General features: G+C 49.9%; 2 protein-coding genes across 8 annotated transcripts in view; one reads left to right on the top strand and one right to left on the bottom strand.

Moving 5' to 3' along the window:
- KIAA0319L (KIAA0319 like) overlaps nt 1-14808 on the bottom strand; it is a 124420-nt gene extending 109612 nt beyond the window's left edge. For 4 of the 5 annotated variants that reach the window (XR_001370395.2, XR_003549423.1, XM_006148693.3 and 1 more), the window contains exons 1-2: nt 14370-14556; nt 10981-11150 (exon numbers count right to left, since the gene is read on the bottom strand). Coding sequence is in view for 3 of the 5 variants with exons in the window: in XM_006148693.3 (XP_006148755.1) it covers nt 10981-11122 (142 nt within the window). In the remaining 2 variants the exon portion in view is untranslated. Of the gene's footprint in view, nt 1-10980; nt 11151-14369; nt 14557-14702 lie in introns of those variants that run through there. The other variant, XM_014587885.2, reaches the window with a different exon arrangement.
- Nucleotides 14809-14947: 139 nt separating this feature from the next.
- The window catches only part of NCDN (neurochondrin), a 10677-nt gene continuing 6367 nt past the window's right edge, over nt 14948-19257 (top strand). Inside the window, exons 1-4 of one of the 3 annotated variants that reach the window (XM_006148690.2) lie at nt 14948-15035; nt 15304-15371; nt 17013-17153; nt 18199-19167. In XM_006148690.2, the coding sequence (XP_006148752.1) occupies nt 15339-15371; nt 17013-17153; nt 18199-19167 (1143 nt within the window). In that variant the 5' untranslated portion in view covers nt 14948-15035; nt 15304-15338. Of the gene's footprint in view, nt 15036-15303; nt 15372-15646; nt 15739-17012; nt 17154-18198; nt 19168-19257 lie in introns of those variants that run through there. The other 2 variants (XM_006148691.3, XM_006148692.2) reach the window with 2 other exon arrangements.

Genomic DNA, 19257 nt, shown 5'->3' with positions numbered 1-19257 from the left:
GCTGAAGGCTCCTCGCTGTAAGATATATTCCATTAGTCATCTCCCTCAAATGAGGTGCCCAGCAGATACAAAAAGAGCAGGGACTTAAAGCCACCTAAAAAGTCTCCAGAAACGATTCCCCCTGACGACCAATGCATGCGCAAATGATATCGTTCTCTTAAAGGAAAAAGGTATCATTCGTTCTGACCGATATGAAGGGGGCTGCAGCTGTCAACGTACACCGAAGGGACAGGGCAGGAGGGGAAATGAGGTCAGGGCCCACGGGGACCCCTGCCTGCCAGGGACACTTACCCAGGTTCGTGAGTGCTGGCAGGTTCGAGAACAGCGAGAACAGAGAACAGCGAGAACAGAGAACAGCGAGAACAGAGAACAGCGACTAGTGAGGACCAGACCTATCCCCAGGGCAGGAGCTTTTCTTGTCACATTTGCACTCTCTGTGAGGGCCGAGGGTGATACTCTCTCCCACCCAGAGTGTGGGACTAGTTATTGTAGAATAAGAAAACATGCTAGTTAAAGGTCGATAGAGAGCAAAATATCTTTTTTCTTTTTCCCCCTTTGTTTGTGTGCTTGAGGGTGCATGCGCTCACTCTCAAAGAGATGGAGGGAGAGAGAGAGGAGAAAGCAACCCCCCCTGGGGGGAATGATCACGTTGCAATCCCTTCTCCATTTCTCCCTCCTGTCAGCATTTTGGGCATGCACACACACATGCCTGACACGCTTCTCAAGCCACCAGGTCTGGAACTCGAATGGGATCTGGCTGCCTTAATCACTAGACCGCAGAGCTGGCCCCAGAACAGCATCTGTAAAATACGGGTGACTGAAAAAGATGGCTGAGATGTGTAATCACATGTGGCCTTTCTTTTTCCTACACTTTCCTGTACTGGGTTAAACTCACTCAGCTGAACAAAGACAGGCTACCCGATGGGCAGGCCAGTCGGAGCACGGTGGAGCATGGAGAGAAGCCGTCCGGATTCTCAAGACTGGCCACTCCACTCACTAGGGTTCTCTTCCAGCCTCACCAACCAGAAAAATCATTCTGCCACTCATGGAGTGAGCAGAGAAAAGAGCCAAAGTATTCTTCCAAATATTGTTCTTCCTGGGGAGAGAAGGCCCCACTCAAGGAGCCAAGATTCAAAAACAGAGCAGGAAGGAATGATTCTCCCGCTCAGTATGGTCCGAGGGGGAGTCTTCATTCCCACTGGCCTCTGGGCTAATACAGCAGAGCTCTATTGCCATGTGCTGTGTGGTGGCTGCTGGGGACATAACTCGGTGTGAGTCTCGTGGAGCGGGCCGGCCCACGAACAATCATGGCAGACTTCTCTGCCGGCCACGAGGGAGTCGCTGGTGCCAGACTCGCCATCCGGCTATAAAACTGGGCAGAATATACGAGACGACTGCTTCTGTCTGGGAGGTAACGGGCAATGCAAGGCTGCAGTCCTGAGAGATGGGGAACGTGGAGTGCCACACCTGCCCAGTGCTCTGCAAGGGGACATTTCCTACCCACAGCACAGGAACGGAACACAGGAGTGCCAGGGAGCCCCTGAGGGTGAGACACTGGGGAGGAAGAGTTAGAGAGGGGGCCCTAGGAGTCCCAGGGGAGGTTCCTGCCGGCTGGGTGGAGAGCTGGGCTGACAGGCACAGGCTCGGGACGGTCCAGCGGGGGAGGAGGTAGAAGCACGTTGGGTAAAAAAATCATATTAACACCACATGCCAGTGGAGACCGCAGAAAGGTCTGGCCTTCGGAGCGAGGAACACACCCTAGAACAAGACCTCTCCGAGTCTCTCCTCACAAAGCCTAAAACCACACACAGTGTAAACACGGAAAAACAGAGAGCTGTGTAGACGCCGTCAGAACACTAAAGAGGGCATTCGGACCAGAGGCCTCGGGGAAATCACAGAGGAGCGTGGGAGTCCACCCAAGTCAGAACTCGCAGGCAGCACGGCCACACCAGTGGGGATGCAGCACTCTACAGAACAGGAGACCAACAGGCATTGGGGTCCTGAGAGACAGAGAGACGGGACAGGGAATGACTGGGGATTCCTACCTCCCCAAACGGGGGAGGAGGTCCTCTGGTGGTTGAAGGGAGAGTAAAGGTGCCAGGTCCAGTTTCAGCATACTCAGGTAGGGGAAGCCGTGGGGCAGCCGGTCGGAGGCGTGTGACATACAGGTGGCTCCGTGGTCGGGAGCTCAGGAACAGTTACTGATTCGCGAGTAGTGGGCATGGAGGTTACAATTCCAGGAATGAGGGAGTTCACCTGCGGACAGCACGCTAGTGTGGGGCACGAAGGGTCGAGAGGGAACTCTGAAAACAAAACATTAAAGGCACAGCCGAGGGACCAGCAGATGGCACAGTGGTTACGTGGCTGGACTCCCACATGGCTGACCACAGTGTGAGTCCCTGAACTGGTGGCTTGAAAATCACATGGGGTATATGTGCATGCATGCCCAAGATCCCAGAGGAGGATGGAGGAGAAGGGATTGCAGCGTGGTCATCCCCACTGGGGGGGTTGGGTGGTGGTGGTGGTGGTGGTGGTGTGGTGTGTGTGATTTCTCACTTTCCCTTTCACTGTCTCTGTCTCTCTCTCTCCCCAGCGAGTGCATATGACCCAAGGCAAAAACCTCTTTAAAAAAATAAAAGGCAGAGACCAGTAGTTAGCATAATGGGTATGTCACTGAACTCCCATGTTAGTCGATCGCGGTTCAAGTCCTGGACCTAGTGCCTTAAACTCATGCCAGGTGCGTGTGCGTGCATGCCCAACATCCCGAGAGGAGAATGGAGGAGAAGGGATTGTGGCATGGCCACTCCCCTGGTGGGTGATTCCTCGCTTTCTGTCTCTCTGGTGAGCGCACGCAGCCTGTAGCAAAAACCTCTCAAAATATATAAATAAATAAAAGGCACAGCTGAAAAAAGAGGGAAAAAACAGAAAGTATAGGGTGTTGGCTAGAAGGAGAATGAAGAAAACCATGGTGTAGCCAAAGGCCAGTAAGAAGAGGGTCTAGAGAAAATAGCTGAAGGTGTCAAATGCAACAGAGACGGAAATTAAGGAAAAAAGTGAAGGTGTTCGATTAGGAAGAGAACGGGTTAGCTTTCTGGATGAAAGTTAGACCTCTCTAGATGCAGACAGCAAACGTGGTCTGCTCTTTCAGGAAGCTTCACTGATGAGGAAGTAGCTCTCTCACAGAGAACACTGCCTGCCTCAATAAACATTTGTTTAGTGCAAACATACTTTTTTTTAAAGAATTATTTTAGGGACCAGCAGGTGGTGTGGTGGTTAAAGGCACTGGACACTCCCACATGGCTGACCACGATTTGAGTCCCAGACCTGGTAGCTTGCTTTCTCTCTCTCCCTGGGCAAATTAAAATAAATGAATGAACAAATAAAAGACTAAAATCATTTAACTTTATTTATTATTATTGTTATTTTCTAGTTTGATCAGAGAGAGACAAAGAAAGAGAGGGAAAGTGAAAAAGCAACCCACCAGGTCTGGGACTCAACCTGTGGTCGGCTGTGGGAGTCTAGTGCCTTTAACCACCACGCCACCTGCTCGCCCTAAAAACATAATTTTCAAGCGAACAGGGATGGGGCCAGTTCCATGACCTGGTTGAGGCAGCCAAATCCCACATAGCTGACCACACAGTTTGAATCCCAGCCCCGGCAGCATGAAAAAAAGCTGGGTGCACGTACATGCACTAAAAGGAAGGAGAACTGGGGGAGAAGGGATTGTGGTGCGACCATGCCCCACTGGGGGAGCTTTCTCCTCTTTCTCTTTCACTCTGGTCAGTGCACATGCCCTCTGGAAGTACAGGGTTGGCCCCATAGTGCAGCAGTACCCCCAGTGCATGGGAGCTGGACCCACATGACCAGTCGCAGTTTGAGTCCCAGCCCCAGAAGCCTGAAGGACACGTTGCGCAAAATCCTACCTGGATGGAGAACCGGAAGAGAAGGGACTGTGGCGTGTCTACACCCACTGGGGGGTGCTTTCTCTCTCTCTGTCTCTCTTTTTCTAGTTTGCACATATGCCTCTGGCAATTAAAAAACACATAAGTAAAAGTGAAGAAATGAATGAACCAAGAACTCTGCCCATCCAGCTGTTTCCCTAGTCCTTGTCTCCTACTGTGTCAGTCCGTCCATTTGCAAACTAGGTCTATAGTATTATGCCCAAAGTACCATTTTTTCCATGAAAGCCTTCGCGATTTTCCTAACCTTCTTTAACTCTAATCAAAAAGACAGGGCTGGGGGACAGTAGAAGGCATATAGTTATGTTGCTGGACTCCCACATGGTGGCTTGAAAGATCAGTCCCAGACCTGGTGGCTTGAAAATCACACCAGGTACATGTGTGTGCATGCCCAAGATCCCAGTAGGAAAAGAGATTGTGGTGTGGCCATCCCCCGGGGGGTGATTTCTCACTTTCCCTCTTACTGTCTCTGTCTCTCTCTGGTGAGCACATGCACCCTAAGGCAATAACCTCAAAGGAGAAAAAAGAAAGACAGGGCTAGCCCCATGGGCTAGTGGTTAAGGGAAATGGAGCCCACATGGCCAACCATGCACTTCGAATCCCACCTCCAGCAGCTTGAAAAACATGCCATGTGTATGTGTACCCCAAATCCTGACGTGGAGGGATTGCAGCATGACCAGGTCCCATTGTGAGGTACTTTCTACCTCTCCCTCTCATTTTGTCTCTCTCTGGCAAGTGCACATGCCCTCTGGCAAAAATTGGGGGGAAAATACAAATAACGGGATAGCAAGATGCAGAAAATTGGGGGGAAATACATATAATAACGGGATGGCAGGATGCAGAAAATTGGGGGGAAATACACATAATAACGGGATGGCAGGATGCAGAAAATTGGGACCCTCATATATTGCCGGTAAGGATGTAAAATAGTACAACCACTGCAGAAAACAGTTTCTTGAAAAGTTTAAGAGTTAATATACAATCCAGTAATTCCACTCTCAGGTATGTTACCAACAAAATGAAAGCATACTGGGGACCAGCAGGTGGCGTGGTGGTTAAGGTGCTGGGTACCCCCACATGGCTGACTGTGGTTCAAGTCCTGGACCTAGTGGCTTGCTTTCCCACTTTCTCTCCCTCTCTCTCTCTCTCTCTGTCTCACTCTGGTCAAATTAAAATAAATGAATGAATAAATTTTTTTAAAAATTAAAAAAAGAAAACATACTGAGGCGCTGCCAGGTGGCGTGGTGATTAAGGGCTCTGGACTCCCACATGGTCAACTGCAGTTTGAGTCTCAGACCTGGTGGCTTGCTTTCTCTCTCTCTCTCTCTCTCTCTCTCTCTTTCTCTTGCTCTCTCTCATTCACTCTATTCCTCTCTGGTCACATTTAAAGAAGTAAGTAAATAAGCTTAAAAAAAATTAAAGAAAAACATATTGATATAGTCACACAAAAACTTGTACACAGATATTCAGAGCAGTATTGTTCAAAATAGCCAAAACTAGAAGCAACGTAATATTTATTAACTGATGAATGGGTAAATAAAAGGTGGTATATCCATACAAGAGAATATCATTTAACCATAAAAAGGAATAAAGCACTGAAACAAGAGAAGTTACCTATTCTCACCATTTCTATTTCACATACTACTGAAAGTCCTTGTTAGAGCAATTAAGTAAGAAAAAGAAATGAAAAGGATTCTGTCATTTGGGACAATATGGATGAACCTGGGAAATTATACCAACTGGCATAAGCTGGCCTCAGAAAGATGAAAACTACATAATCTCACTTATATGGGAAACTTATACACAGATATTCAGAAGCCAGATGCAAAAGTCACATATTGTATGATTCTATTTACAAAATATGTCCAGGGCCAGTCCCATGGCCTAGTGGTTAAGGAGGCCAGATCCACATTGCTGACTGCACAGTTCAAATCCTGGACCTGGCAGCTTGAAAAACACACCAGGCATGTGTGTGTGCCTAAAATCCTAAAAGGATGGAGAAATGGAAGAGAAGGGATTGCAGCGTGACCAAGCACCACTGGGGGGTGCTCCCTTTCCCTCTCCCTCTGTCTGGTGAGTGTACACACCCTCTGGCAAATTAAAAAAAAAAAAAAAAAAAGAAATGTCCAGAATAGGCAAATCTAGACAGTCAGAAAATAAATCAGTAGTTTCAAGGAGCTGGGGGAGGGAGAATTAGGGGCGACCGCTAATGAATATGGTACGGTTTCTTCAGCAGGTGAGGAAAGTGTTCTCATATTAGGTCACAGTCTACCTCATAAAAACATAACAACCCCTTCTAATCTTCTTCTACATAGCACCTAAATTCCACCCATCTATTTAGGCCTACATCTACTGGTTTGTACTGAGTAAAAATACTCTCTCAAGGGAAAAATAAGTCCCACAAAGACAGAGCCTCAACTTTCTCTTCTTAATCACCCCAATTCTGATCTCCCTCCCCCTTCTAATCCCCTTCCGTCTCTCCCATTATCATCCTTTTTATGCTCCAGCAAGAAAGGTGTAAGAACTCACCAATATTACAGCACAATTAATGCTACACTGTAGTTAACACAGTTTTCAAGGATTATAGCACATCTGTCTGCAAGAGGTGTGTGCAAGACAAATGGCTGGGGCATGAGAACACTAGAATTCTCCACATTTGTTTTAGTCAATCTCTTTACATTTTTGATTTTAGTATCTCACATATATAAGACACTAGTATAATGTTTCAACGAGTAACTAAATATACATTGGGCATATTCACAACCTTTTTTTATGGATTAAAGTACATGATCTGGAGCCTACCTGCTTAAAAAGACTAAAATGGGACGACTTTCTGGCATGACATCCAAGATCTCTTGTGACCTGGCCACCACCTACCACTTCAAGAGCTGCCATTTAGTTCTGCTCCTGAAATCTCAGCAGCACTAAATTGCTCGGCTTCTTCGATATAGCAGACTGCTTTACGCTTTCGTGCCTCAGCTTCTCCATTCCCATTGTCTGGGAATGCTCTTTGAATCCTTCAAGTTCAACCTTCCCAACAATATCCAGGCATCGGCTTCTCTGGAAAGAATTCCTTGGCCCTCCTCCTTCACCTCTGAACTAAATGCTTCTTCTCTGGACCTAGTCGCAACACGTGTGACCTCCCCACTTATCACACCCTAGTGCTGACACATTGATTTACACCATTAAACTGGAAGCTCTTCCACGACAGGGATTGTCGTTCTTGTCTCTGTTACTCTGGTGTCTAGCCTAGGATCCGATTCCTATTTTAAGTTCTCAAAAAAATAAAAAGGTTCTGAATGGAATACTTGTTCTTTATACTCCAAATACTTCTTAACTCACTCAGTAATTTCCTTCCTAGAAGAGGGAACCATCAGTTCGTTTTCATAGCCAGTTGTCAGGCCGATGTTAGCCTCAGTAACTCTCCTTGTTTGAGATTTCCATGCCAGGTAGGTCTTTGCATCCCTCACAAATGTGCACAAATAATTCTTCAGATGTACACACCTGTCTTTATCCCAGCGAGTAGTCTCTTTGGCAGACGCTTTGGTCACTGCCCAGAAAGGCAGCGTGCTCACAAGTCTTCCTCAAATCACTGGTTTCTCACACTTCATACTCTGAAATGAACATCTAAGATTTTGTTCAAATCTTGTTGGTCTAAAAGGCATTACGTCTCCTTAAGGTGCCACTGCATACCTCGCCTCTGCGTTGATTTTAAAGTTTAATTCTCGATTTCCTTATTGTTAATTTTTTATTCAGTCACCAAATATTTTTCTGGTGTTTCTACTATGTGCCAAGTCCTTGGTCCTTACCGGCCTAAATAAAAGAAGCAAGATCCCTGCTCTCAAGAAGCTGAAAACTGGGTCCTGACAGGGTTGCAGTAATAAAGCACAAAGCTCAATGAGGCTGACCCATATGGAAAGGTTCTGCATTCGCATCCAGAGACCCCCTGAGTACTCCAAGCGGCTCGTGCGTACCCATCATCCAGGCTACCTGAAGCTGCGGATGAACTGTGCTGTCAAGACCCTGATGGAGGTGTTGTCTTTCTGTCTTTCTCAGTCATGGAAAAGCAAAATTCTAATAAACATGTCTGTCATGTGTTGCTTGCATATTCCCTGAATTTGAATTCACATAGCTCTTGATCTTTTATGTCCTTGGTAAAAGCTCCATATTTTCTAAAGCGTAACTCATACAATCTAATTCCCACCCAAATTCACCCCTAACAATACCACCCCTGCACCTTTGTAATCAATCTGCTAAGTAGAGTGTATGTGCAAGTGTGAAGGTTACAAAAGACTCGCAGTGAACCCACAATGCTGCTTATTTATTTATTTATTTTTGAAGAATGTTTTTTTTTAAGAGGTTTTTTGCTATATGGCACGTGAGCTCACCAGAAAGACAGAGAGAGACAGAGAGACAGGAAGTGAGAAATCATCTGCCACTCTGCAATCCCTTCTCCTCCGTTCTCCTCTCGGGATCTTAGGCATGCACGCATATGCACCCAGCATGAGTTTAAGCCACTGGGCCCAGGACTTGAACCGCAGTCGACTACATGGGAGTCCAGCAACACAGCCATTATGCCAACTGCTGATCCGTAAAGAATTATTTTATTTAACTTTATTTATTTATTTTAATTTGACCACAGAGGGACAGAATGAGAGAGTGAGATGGCAAGTGAGAAAGGAAGCTGCCTGGACTTGAGCCATGGTCAGCCATGTGAGCATGCAGTGCCTTTAACCACTAAGCCACCTGCTGGTCTCTCCCACAATGTTGTTTAATCCAGTGCTATCTCGGAAACTATAGGTAGACTTGTAATTGCTTCCTCCACCCCTGTACTTTGAATCTGTCAAATAAAGTATTTATCATGGCTCTAGGTTAAAAAAAAAAAAAAAGTATATTTGGCCCTTCAAAGATCACCTGTGTTAGAAGACAAAGTAGCAGAAGGGAAAGGGCATGAGCTCCCGAGTAGACAGACCTCGGTTTAGATTCCTGGCTCTGTCATGTTTTGCTATGACCTTGGTCAAGTCATTTTGTCTTTCTGGGGCCTCAATTCCCTTATCTATAAAATGAGAATAAAGCTGGAACCAGCAGATGGCATAATGGTTATGTCATGTAGTCAACTGTGGTTTGAGTCTGGGATCGGACAGCTTAAATCTCACACCGGGCATGTGTACACATGCCCAAAATCCCGAGAGGAGAATGAAATAGAAGGGACTGCAGTGTGGCCATCCCCTAGGGGAACAGTTTCTTGCTTTCTGTCTCTCTATCTCTCTCTGTCTCTCTGGCAAGAGCATGTGCCCTATAGCAAAAATCTCTCTTAAAAAAAAAATGAGAGGGACCAGCAGTTGGTGTAAGGGCTATGTCGCTGGACTCTCATGTAGTCGACCATGGTTCGAGTCCCAGACCCAGTGGCTTAAACTCACGCCGAGCGCATGTTTGTACATGCCCAGGATCCCGAGAGGAGAATGGAGGAGATGGGATTACGGAATGGCCATCCCCCCTGGGGGGTGATTTCTCGCTTTCTTTCTCTCTGTCTCTCTCTTTCTGGCGAAGGTACATGCCCTATAGCAAAAACCTCTCCAAAAAAAAAAAAGAAAAGAAAAAAATGAGAATAAACCTATGTGTTTTAAGGTTATTGTGAAGATGAAATGAGATCAGGTATGTAATATTCATAATCGGGGCCTAGTATATGACAGGTGCTACTTCAAAAAATGCGATTTGCAGGGGCCAGATGGTGCTGCGGTGGTAAAACGCAATGCATTATGGCTCTGAATCACACTGGAAGGTTCCAAGTTTGTGTCCAGAGACCTCCCTGAGTACACCAGGCACACACATTTCCACGAGGCAGGGCTGCTGAGCTGGGGGTGGGTGGCGGCACCAAGACTTTGAGAGAGGTGCTAAGTGTCTTTCTCACTCATGGAAAAAAAATCGTAAATAAATCTTTAAAAATGCAACTTTCCTACTCTGATGGTGGTAAATCAGTTACTCATTTAATTCAAATAAAAAAGTTGGCCTGAAAGTGTCAGCTGTCCCAGCAAAGCATCATGTGGGCTAAGGAAAATATAGGTCAACTTTCTGTCGACTGCAGTTTCCACTGCTATAATTACGCAATCATCGAGCACCACGCAAGACAACAAAAACCCCACAGCTGATGTTACTGAAATTGCCAACTGCCGTAATTACTTGCTTCTCAAGATCACGACCACCAATTCCTTTAGGAATACAACAGAAATCTGTGGAATTGCAGGAGCCAAAGACAGATTAGTTATCCCAGAGAGTAGTCTCTTTGGTCACTGCCCAGAAAGGCAGCGTGCTCACAAGTCTTCCTCAAATCACTGGTTTCTCACACTTCATACTCTGAAATGAACGTCAACAAAAAGAACTGAATGAAAAAAAGATGAAAAGAGTATTCTCCTTTGAAATGTAGACTTCTTGGCACTGACTCTTGGCAAGAGGCTCTATCCAGCCTAGAGAAGCAATCTCTAAGAGGAAAGCAGACCTGGTGAAATCTATCAGTATAGCCCCTTTCTACAGAACAAAGCAAGGAACACGTTCTCCAGGTAAGTATAGATTCTTTTAGGAAAGGAAAGGAAAAGAAGCAAAGTTACCATTTACTAAATGCCTAGCTCTGAGTGCCGGACTACATGCTTTAATTCCACTATCCCTCAAGTCAATCTATGAGGTAGATCTCATCCTTGCTCAAAGACAGTAGATAACTTGCCCACGGAGTCATAATCAGTAAGTGGAAACACCTAGCTCCGGGACCCTCATCTGCCCATTTTCTTTTCAGTATACCTTTATGAAATCTCAAAACAGTTGTGCCAGTTCTCCCTTATCAGAAAGAATCCAAGTTAAACTTTGGAAACAAAAAAAACAAACCAACCCAACACATCAAGACGATGACCGTTTCTCTCCACTAGCAGACTGCTTTTCTGCTTCCTAGGAGTCCTTAAAATAAACTGAGGAACTCACATAGAGGGCCCTTTTTTTCATCTTAAATTGATTCAAAACAAAACAAAGGTACCTGTTGAAAACCACAGAGCACTGAAGCAGAAGAAAGCATAAAACAGGTACTGGTTTCTCAACCACTTCGCAGGTGTCTGCCAACAATATCCTGATAAAATCCAGGAAGCAGGCTTTGGCGTGACTCCCAGTTTTTCCTCCATGGCCTTCCAGACAGGCGGAACCAGTACACTAGAAAGACAGAAAGAGAAGAAATTATATGCCAAGCAATTAATAATTGATTCCTGGAAATGCGGAATGCTAGAAAACGTGACAGATCAGGAGGAAGAGAAATTTCAAGTTTGTCTTTCACTGTTCATCCCTGCCTGTAAATTCTAAATCTGAGCTTTGACACAGCCTGTAATTATCAGGATAGCAACATGGCAAGGGATATGAAATGAATCCACCAAAAACGAAACACTTCACAGTCCATTATTTTCCAATTTAACAGTAAATCGACTACACAGTAGAATGAAGAGCACCAGCCTGGAAACAAAAGGATCTGAGGTTCAGTTACAGTTCTGCTAACAGCTTTGTGACTTTGACCACAGTTTCTTAACAGTGAAAAGAGGTTGGACTATCAGAAGTAAAGTAACCTGAGGGTTTTGTCTGGCCCAGGGTTTCTTTTTAAATGAGTTTTGTTGTTGTTGTTGTTGTTTTTTAAAGATAGATTTTTTTGCATGTGCTCACCAGAGAAAGTGAGAAGTCACCCCCTGGGAGCATGGCCATGCTGCAAACCCTTCTCCTCCATTCTCCTCTTGGGCTTTTTGGGCACACATACACATGTGCCCGGTGTGAGTTTTAAGCTGTTGGGTCTGGGACTCGAACCCACAGTCAACTAAGTGAGACTCCAGCAACATAACCATTGTGCTATCTGCTGGTCAAAAAGCAATTGTTTTTAAGCAAGGTATGCACTCTCCAGTTCACTACTGCCCCCACCACTATTATCTTCAGTCCTTCCAATTTACACTTAGATGTTACCCCTCCTATCTCTAAGAGTAATTTTTTTTAAAGGTTTTTGCCATAGGGCATGTGCACTCACCAGAGTGTGTGATAGAGAGAGAGAGAGACAGTGAGAAGGAAATGAGAAATCATCTCCCAGGGTGGATGGCCACAACGCAATCCCTTCTCCTCCATTCTCCTCCTAGGATTTTGGGCACACACACACACACACACACACACACACACACACACATACAAAATCTTCAAGTCACCAGGTCCAGGACTCAAACCATGGTCAGCTATGTGGGAGTCTAATGCTTTAACCACCACTCCACCTGCTGGCCCCTCTAAGAGGCATTTTTAAATCCCTGGCTTAAGTTTATACGATCAATAAATATTTTCATCAGGTGCTGTGCTGGATACACTAGAATTTAGGAACTGGATGATTTAGGTCCCTTCTAACAGGAAAACTGATCTTCCATGAACTTTCTTCCTCCTTACACTACTCGGCTATACTGTATAGGTTATATATAAATCTTGGCAACTTTATAAGAGTTGACTGAGTTCTGAAGAATTCAAAAATCTCTGTCCTAAATAGGCACCTGTCATCCACATCTGGCAAATAACAACAGGCCGACATCCCTGGCCTCCATCCCCAGCCAGCATACAGGGAGCTCATCATTGCCTGGACTGGATATCAATGCAGACTAATAGGTAACAGTCCCCCCGCCCACACCCACACACACACAGCTGCAAAAGTGAGGGGCAGCCCACCCAGGAAAAGGCTTTCACTGAGCCACAAGCATCTGAAGGAACTGACTTTTCTCACTTCCATCCATTCCTACTTCTATTATAGCTGTTCTGTGGTGTACTGTAGGGAGCAGAGGCAGAAAGGACTGTGGGCCAGAGACATGTTCAAGAGATGATGAAATGGAGCCTCCATGAGACAGTATATCCAGCAACTTCTCTAGCCTCCCAGGATGGAATGGGTGAGTGTGCATGTGCGTGATGTGTGTGTGCGTGTGTCTATCTTACCCAACATGTTTCTGCCTTCCACAAAAGGATTTAAAACTCAAAGTGACTCAACACCTGTCATCAATAGCCTGACAGGTAGGCGGGAGAAGCAGAAAAGAAATGAATAGGTTTTGAAAACAGGAGTAATAAACACCACTGGGCTAGCAAGCAGATGAGCAGTGCGATGTCTTAGGAGCCCTGCAGAAGAGGCAGAGCTGGCGTCATCTGAACTCCTCACAGCCTTCCTCCACACTGTACAATTCCCAAAGACACAGATCACTGTTAGGGTTCAGTTAAGGCATACTGACCGAAGCCAGGAACAACACATCACCGAGATCCTAATGGTTTGTTATTGAAGCCAAGGGTAACAACCCAGAGAGAGAACATACACCCCCACAATACTTGACAAATGAAAATCTAGAAAAGCTGGCAATAGTTCTGGCATTTAGGGCGTTACAAGTACACCCGAAATAAAAGCACTCTCCGTTGCAGCAGCTGTTCAGACAGAGCAGGGGGTAATGTTTACTTCATGCTTCAGGTTGATGGGGGATGTATCAGTTCAGTCTGTCAGCTACATACGTGGAACTCCATTTATGTACACAGCGATAAGATATGTTTGAACAGCGACCGAGCTCGTCGGAAACAGCCTATTCAGCTGGTGTGAGTAATCAAGAATAAAGAGCTTTACAAAAAAGCCTCAGATATTTGGGAAAGTTACAGAACAGACTGCCATGAATAGCTCTGCTTATATTTGCAGACATTGTTTTCCAAATAGCTGGGGAAATGAACAGATTGTTCTGGGGGGTCGTCTCTCCGATTTGCTCCTAGTTTCCAGTCTGTTAATCACGTAAGCACAGGGAGAGTCGGCTGATGCACCTACAGTCAGTGAGGCACAATCACCGGGAGCTGGCAACGCTTCCCTAGAATCCCGCCTGAGGCTTTCCATGCCGACTTCCCTCCTTTCACCTTTGGCTCACTGCGGCCCGGCTGGGCCCTCTGCAGGACCTACTTTGGGAAATTCTCAGTCTCGGGTGAGGCCGGTTTCGCAGCGCCATTTGCGCGTCGTGCTCAGCCCCGCCCCCCTCGCCTGCATCAACTTTCTATCTCGGGGGCGAGACCGTACACCGAGAGGGACAGCGGCTGAGCGAGAGCAAAGCTGCAGAGGTCGCGGGTGAAAAGGAGGACCGCAGTGCCCAAGCCCGGCCTGTCCGTCTGACTGTCAGGGGATGGAGGGAGCTGCAGGGCTAGGCCCAGGCTGGAAAGGAGCGGGGTGCAGCCTAAGACGCGAGCTCCGCACCTGCAAGCCCAGAGGCAGCTGGCTGCCCCGGTCGGGCCAGGAGCGCCACCTCCGGGTCCCAACACCCGGCCAGCGCACCCCCAGGCATCGCCCATCCCGCTAGCCCCCCATGAGCTCGTGGTCCACGGCCTGGCAGCCAGCCGCCCCCGGCCACCTACCGGGGCTCAGGGCCACATAGCGGGGCCCCGGCTCTCGGCGGCCTCTGCCTCCTCCCGGTCCATGGGCTCGGGGGCCCCAGCCTTCGCTCCCCTCGCCCGGAGGAGGCGGAAAAGGAAGAAGGTAGAGTGGGCTCCCCACCCGGACAGCTCCCTCTCGCCTCAGCCTGCCCGGACAGCTACCGCGGCCGGAAACGCCGCCTCCTCCCACCTTCCCGGGCTCAACCCGGAAACACACCGTTCTTGCTAAGCAAGCCCTCCCGCCCCCCGGAAGCGCAATTCCAGGCTCGGGCCCGAGGGGGAGGAGGGGTAGCACCGGAGCGGAGAACTACGCACAGGCGAAGGAACGTGGGCCCTGGCCTCTCGCCTCCCGCTCTCCCGAGGTAGCCTGCACCTTGCCTCCTTTGCACCAGCCCCAGGCCCCAGACTCGGGCAATACCCACAAGCAAGATGGCGGCGGCGGCGACACCCCCTACAGCTTAGCGCCCAGCCGTGCCATTGGCCGGAGTCTGGAGTGAAACCGCTGAGGATTGGTGGACAGCAAAGCGGGGGTGGGGGTGGAGCTGCAGCAGCCCTGAGCCCCGAGTGGGCAACGCGGCGTGAGCAGCGGCCCCAGGCTCCTGGAGCATCGCGCTCGGAGAAGACTTCGCTGCTCGGGGCCGCAGCCTGGTGAGCTCAGCCCCCTTCAGGCCCTCCCTTGCATCCTAGCCGGGGCCTCCACGAGCCGGCGCAGATCGACGCCGACACACCCGGGGGACCCTATCGCGACTCCATCGCGCCATATCGCGACACCATCGTGCTCTGTCGAGACTCCATTTTGTCACAGCCTTTTTCAATATATATATATTTTTTAATTTGCTCTGTCATCTTTGGGGACTGTCCCCCATGTCGTGATCTTGCCGTGATCTCTCCGTGACATCACCACGCCATCGTGAAGTGTGATCTCATCGCCGCCCTGTCGTGACTTCATCAATGTCGTGTTGTGACCTGGCTGCGGCGGGACAGGTGGTGACCGCCAGGAACCCTCCTTCCCTTCTCACCTCCCCATCTCAGCAGCCCCGCTTCGATTATCCGGCTTTTGGATTCTCCGTTGTCCCGGGAGTTGCCCGGGACCCCTTTCTTCTCCAGCCCATGCCGGCATCCACAGGCTGGTAGTGGGACAGGGAGGGCGAGGAGGGGGAGCACAAGGGGGTAATTCTGCCACTGCTACTGCTGCTGCTGCTGCCCTGCTGCTGCTGCTTCTGCTTCTGTTGCTGCTGCTGCAGCCTCTGCCCGAGGGAGGGAAAGGAGAGGAGGCAAGAAGGCTGCGGGGGCGACTGAGAGCCCTGGCTGGAGGGGTGGGGTCCCCAGAGGGGCCTCTGAGCCTTGCCTGGTAAGCATGTTGCATTCTGACTTCTGCTGAAGCGTATCTTCTGTCTTCTCTGACAAAGAGGAAGGCGAGGAAACAAGGAATTAGGCTTCCCTTTCCCCATGTCAACCTGAGTCCGGATAATCGAACTTCCCCCGTGTATGTCTCCATTCCTGCCTGTCTGTCACCACTCACTCCCTGTGTGCTGCAGTTGAGGGAGATAAAACCCAGCTTCTGGTGTCGGGGCAGCTGAGCAGTGAGGCCAGCTCCCTGCCCTCCCCCCAGATTGGTGAGGGGTGCTGTCCAGCTGAGGAGCAGGGTGCATGGTCCTTTTCCACTTTCTGGAGGTGACCTTGTACCTGGGTCCCTTCTTCGTCCCTAAAGATTTGCAGGTCCAGCCCCTTAAAGGGGCTCCCCCATGGGAGGTCAGTCTTGAGGAGCCCAGCCCTCCAAACCCTCCCCTCCCCTCCGCTCCCCTCCCCTCCCCTCCCTTCCCTCTGTGCTAATCCTTCCATCCTCCACCCCGCCCTTTGCTCGTTATGTAAACTACACAGCTGTCCAAGCAATTAAGATATGATTTTGGGAATTCTCTCATAAAAATTTGCTAACAGTGCTTCCACTTGTGAAAGTGACATTCTTCTTTATCAGTAAAGTGCATTTCATTAAGGTAATGCAATTTCATCAAGCTTAATAGTAGGAATTGCTTAACCTTATGGCAAGAGAACGTAAACAACATAAAATTAATGTCGCTCCTCATGTGGGGGATAGATTTGCATTAGTGACAGTGCTGATCAAGTAATAAAGAAAGCCAAGGTAGAGCTTTCAGTCCAAGGGCTCTAGGGGCAAACAGCTGCTCTCTAACTCACACGGTGGCTATTCATGCCGGCAATTAAACAGTTAAATGTTAACCTCCATGCAAAGTATTGCACTACAAGGGAAGACTGAACTGCTTACTTAAAATTTGTCAGGAAAGTGTTTGACTTTAGGACAAAACAGGAAGCCAACCTTTGAGAAGCACAAATCTGCTAAGAAAGAAAAAGTAATGAAAAACAAAGTTTGTGGTCCTGACCCAAGCACTAAATTGCATTGACTGGAGAGACAAGTGGGCCCTTCTACCTGTTCTACATCCATCACCATCATCCCTTACACTAGATGTCTTCTCTGGAAACAGGTTGGTGATCGGTAAAAGGAAGTCCTCTCTAAGTAGTTTGCACCAATTTAAGCTATGTCATATTTCCCCTCACTGCGCCCCCGCCCCTCCTCTGCAGAGGGATGCTCAGTCCCTCTTGTGTTCACAGTTGGGCAAGGCGCGCGTCATGGCCTCGGATTGCGAGCCAGCTCTGAACCAGCCGGAGGGCCGAAACCCCACCCTGGAGCGCTACCTGGGAGCCCTCCGTGAGGCCAAGAATGACAGCGAGCAGTTTGCAGCCCTGCTGCTAGTAAGGAACTGGCTGGAAACTGGGAGGTGGGAAGAGCCGGGTGGTTGGGTCTCCAAGGACTTAGAGGGGGTACTGGCCACCCTGGAGACACCCACAAAGGCCCAAGCCCCCTGCCCTAGTACTCTTCTCCTCCCTTAGGAATGGGGGCAAAGGGGAGGATGGGGATGCATGAGGCTGTGGCACTGGGGGCAGGCTGCCTGGATCTGCTTTCTGGGGCGTCCCGGAGCAGATGGGAGCTGACTCATAGGGTGGCAGCAGCAGGCAGTAACTAGTGCAGAGCACTTGAGGGCTAGGCATGCCTGTCCTGGGGCTGGAGAGAGTAGCGGGAAGGGAAGTGACTGAGGAGGGGTCCCAGGGGATGGCCAGGAGGGCAGGTGGTGGGTAAGGTAAGGGGACTGGTGTGGGCCATAGCTCTGCTGGAGGAACCCAAGCTGGGGACAGTGGAGCAGGAGCTGCAGTGCCAGGAAGGGGGGGCTGGTGTGTGGGGGGTGGAGGGAGGAGGGAGTACAGCTGCTTGTTTGCCATGGCAACAGGGAGAAGGCTCTGGAGTCAAGGGCTCACACTGCAGCAGGGGAGGTGTTTAGGTGAAATGTAAGGGAAATGTTTTGACAGGCAGTGTGGCGAGACACGGGAGCCACTTCCCCTGAGAAGGTGGCGGGAACGGATCAGAAACTTCTCTGGAAGGAGCAATTAGGGAAGGACCCTAAATTCTTGGGAGATATTAAACACTGAGTTCGAAGCCCCTTCCAACCCTGGTTGTGGGCATCTAGATCAGACATGAGGAAGAACCTCTGACTGGCCAGGTGATGAAATGCCCGAGTGAGCAGTTGAGGGGGGTCGGCTCTCCCTTCTACGGGATAGTCATAGACGAGGGGTCCCGGAGGTCACACCGGTCTGCCTCCAGGGAGCGGGAGAGAGCTGCGTGGAATGACCCGAGTGAGTCCCGTTGCATAACCCAGTCCCGCCAGCCCTCGACGCCCCAGGGTGAGGGAAGAGACAACCTTCGCCTCTTCCTTTATCCTCCTGATAGCTCATACCCCCGTAGGTGACCAAGGCAGTCAAAGCGGGTGACATCGATGCCAAAACTCGGCGGCGGATCTTCGATGCTGTGGGCTTCACTTTCCCCAATCGTCTCCTGACCAGCAAGGAGGCACCGGATGGCTGCCCTGACCATGTCCTCCGCGCCCTGGGTGTGGCCCTGCTGGCCTGCTTCTGCAGTGACCCTGAACTGGCCGCCCACCCCCAGGTCCTGAACAAGATCCCCATCCTCAGCACCTTCCTCACAGCCCGGGGGGACCCCGATGACGCTGCCCGCCGCTCCATGGTCGACGACACCTACCAGTGCCTGACGGCTGTCGCGGGCACACCCCGAGGGCCCCGGCACCTCATTGCTGGTGGCACCGTGTCTGCACTGTGCCAGGCATACCTGGGGCACGGCTATGGCTTTGACCAGGCCCTGGCACTCCTGGTGGGGCTGCTGGCCGCCGCGGAGACACAGTGCTGGAAGGAGGCGGAGCCTGACCTGCTGGCCGTGTTGCGGGGCCTCAGCGAGGATTTCCAGAAAGCTGAGGATGCCAGCAAGTTTGAGCTCTGCCAGCTGCTGCCCCTCTTCCTCCCCCCGACAACCGTGCCCCCTGAATGCCTCCGGGATCTGCAGGCCGGGCTGGCACGCATCCTGGGAAGCAAGCTGAGCTCCTGGCAGCGTAACCCTGCACTGAAGCTGGCAGCCCGCCTGGCACACGCCTGCGGCTCTGACTGGATCCCGGCGGGCAGCTCCGGGAGCAAGTTCCTGGCCCTGCTGGTGAATCTGGCCTGTGTGGAGGTGCGACTGGCCCTGGAGGAGACGGGCACGGAGGTGAAGGAGGATGTGGTGACCGCCTGCTATGCCCTCATGGAGCTGGGGATCCAGGAGTGCACCCGCTGTGAGCAGTCCCTGCTGAAGGAGCCACAGAAGGTGCAGCTCGTGAGCATCATGAAGGAGGCCATCGGGGCTGTCATCCACTACCTGCAGCAGGTAAGGTGCGGTGGCCCACACAGCCGGGGAGGGGGTGGCAGCACAGGAGCCAGACGGCAGCGGGAGAAGCCGCTGTCCCCGCGACGGGGA

The sequence above is a fragment of the Tupaia chinensis genome, unplaced genomic scaffold, assembly GCF_000334495.1.
Source record: "Tupaia chinensis unplaced genomic scaffold, TupChi_1.0 Scaffold000239_1, whole genome shotgun sequence".
NCBI lineage: Eukaryota > Metazoa > Chordata > Mammalia > Scandentia > Tupaiidae > Tupaia > Tupaia belangeri.
The sequence above is the reverse complement of the archived record's forward strand: the minus strand, read 5'-3'. Positions and strand labels throughout refer to the sequence as shown.